The 2500-nt window shown below is 45.4% G+C and overlaps 1 protein-coding gene across 1 annotated transcript in view; it reads right to left on the bottom strand.

Annotated features, from left to right (window-relative positions):
- Positions 1 to 1762: 1762 nt before the first annotated feature.
- LOC113803572 (sal-like protein 4) overlaps positions 1763 to 2500 on the bottom strand; it is a 1068-nt gene continuing 330 nt past the window's right edge. Inside the window, exon 3 of the mRNA XM_027354362.2 lies at positions 1763 to 2462. Within this exon, the coding sequence (XP_027210163.1) occupies positions 1807 to 2462 (656 nt within the window). The 3' untranslated portion in view covers positions 1763 to 1806. The remainder of the gene's footprint in view (positions 2463 to 2500) is intronic.

The raw sequence follows: 2500 nt of genomic DNA, 5'->3' as shown, positions 1-2500 counted from the left end.
AGTGAATGTAATTGAGTGAGAGTGAATAGGAGAGTCAAAGACAACAATTCTTTGTGACACGATGTTTTTTGTAGAAAACGGAAAATAATCCAAAATGAAACCGTATACTTAAATAAAGCGTAGATAAATAACCGGTTTCCTGTATCATAAACCTTTATTAGGATATGAATGGGGGGATATTTCTTATCAAAATCGACCAAAATGATACCGTTGAGCTCTCCAAGTACCGGCACTGGTTGGACCTCTAGAATCAATATAAGAGTCGTGAACATTCGGTGCCTGAACTCCAAGCGACGTCACACTACAATACCAGTTCCGCCAGAGTTCCGGTAGACCAGGAGTACCGAGCCTTCCCTGAGCCACCAAGAGATCTCTCGTGAGTACCAACTGATACCGATAATGCAGGTGCCTCATGGTATCCAGGGTTACGAAGGTGTTTTCAAAACCGCGGGCGCCGAGGTTCGTCATCTCCGTCAGACGTCTTGAGAGGAAATCTCGTACTTTTCCTGCCGTGAAGATTTTGTCTCGAGTGTCCGAGATGAAGGTATGGAGGGTCAGCATATCGTCTACGCTGTCTACAACCGTGGGTGAGGCATCAGTACGCAAAATATACGTACTGCCGGTGAGAGTTCCGTAGTCCATATTTGTTTTGCAACGATATGTAATGCTAGCTGAGGTGTAGGAGAATGTGGCGAGGACGCTGCAGTCTCAGGATCTTTTATATGAGGTAGGAAGTGTCTGCGTCCCCAAAATCCGCGTGTGTAAAGTCACCTGTTCTCTCAGGTCCTCTCGTGTGAATGGTCCATTTAGACCTGACGTAGTGATGACCTGCCAATAATAACTGAAATATGCAAGGATATTAGCAAATACCTTTTGAATATGCCCCACAAATGTTTATTACGAACCTTTTTTTCAAAACAGCAAGAACTATAATTTTCTGGTTTAGGACAAATCATGGTTCAGATTGAATTATTGTTCAGCATAAACTATATTTTATAGTTCAGGGCAAATGGTTCAGCATTAGTAATAGTTCAGCATAAACTATAATTTTCTAGTTCAGGACTAATCATGGTTCAGCATGAATTATCCTTCAGCATTAACTATAATTTTCTAGTTCAGGAAGAATCATGGGTCGTCATGAACTATACTTCAGCATTAACTATAATTTTCTAGTTCAAATTACAGTGGCACAAATTATCATTCAGCATATAACTATGCACATGTGTTTATGCATACATGCTATGATTTCTTAGAATTTCTAACGTAAAAATTACAAACACATCACAATTCTTACTTCTTCTATAGAACGATGGGTGTGAGGAAAGGGCTAAATAATTTCTGCAATAATAAATAAATAATATTTACCAAATCGATAGTAAATACTTCTGTTCCATATTTCAGAATGAATCGTACTTCAGTAATTTCGTAATATTTTTGTCATTTCATTATCGCAAACATTAGGCATTCTGCAAAGTAAGGATGTTTCATGAAATTTGTATGTTGAAATCTTATGCAAGGCTATTATATAGATGAAAATTCAATTAAACGGTACATATTTGTAACGTTATTATAATATTGTTGTCAACTATGATATATCACTTTTATAGCTCCTCTCCACCCTCAACGACCATAACAGGTCTCACGCTCAAGCTAAATACGATTGATCGCACACAATTCATATAAGCTAATTTTTTTAGTTCTACTGCACGCTACTAGCAAGATATCATGAAATCGGTGAACTAAAAAGGACTATAAACTGGTCTAAGGTTTTATTGAGAAAAGACAGGAACAAAAACTACACGAGAATCACTTGGGCGCGGCCATTGACGTCCGGTGCGCCCACGCCCGCCCGGCCCGAGCGCTGGCCCGCTGGTCGAACGCCCTGCGGTGCTTGCGGAGGCAGACCTCCGTGATGCGGTGCACCTTGAGCGTCCCGGGGCGGTTGAAGGCGGCGCCGCAGCGGTCGCAGACGAAGGGCCGCTCTCCCGTGTGGACGAGCATGTGCAGGTCCCTGGCTCTCCGCTGGGTGTACAACTTGCCGCAGTCGGAGCAGGGGAACTTCTGCCTGGTCTGCTTGGCCACGACGGGCTTCCCCGACAACGGCAAGACCTCCGACGGGGTGATGACCCGAACCTGCTGCGCGGCGAGGTTCGTGGCGATAACTGTCGGTGCGGGCGACACCGGGGGCGTCAGCGCTCCGGTATACACGGAAGGCATCAGCCCTCGTCCGGAAAGACTCTGGGAAGAGGAAGGGCCCGGAGGGCACGCATAAGGAGGCGAAGGCACCGAAGGCGTGGCGGGCGAAGATCCGGCGAGATACGTATCGGCGGCGAGCGGGGGCGTCAGAGGGAGGAACTGAGTGTAGGGCTGAGCGAGGCCTTCCCAGGAGCCGGAGTACTGCGGGACAGGGAAGGCCGGGTCGTGGAACGATGGAGGGAGAGATGGAAAACTTGACACACCTTCTGCAAAATAAAAATTGAAAACTATAGAACAAAAAACA

This window comes from Penaeus vannamei, chromosome 31, assembly GCF_042767895.1.
Source record: "Penaeus vannamei isolate JL-2024 chromosome 31, ASM4276789v1, whole genome shotgun sequence".
NCBI lineage: Eukaryota > Metazoa > Arthropoda > Malacostraca > Decapoda > Penaeidae > Penaeus > Penaeus vannamei.
The sequence above is the reverse complement of the archived record's forward strand: the minus strand, read 5'-3'. Positions and strand labels throughout refer to the sequence as shown.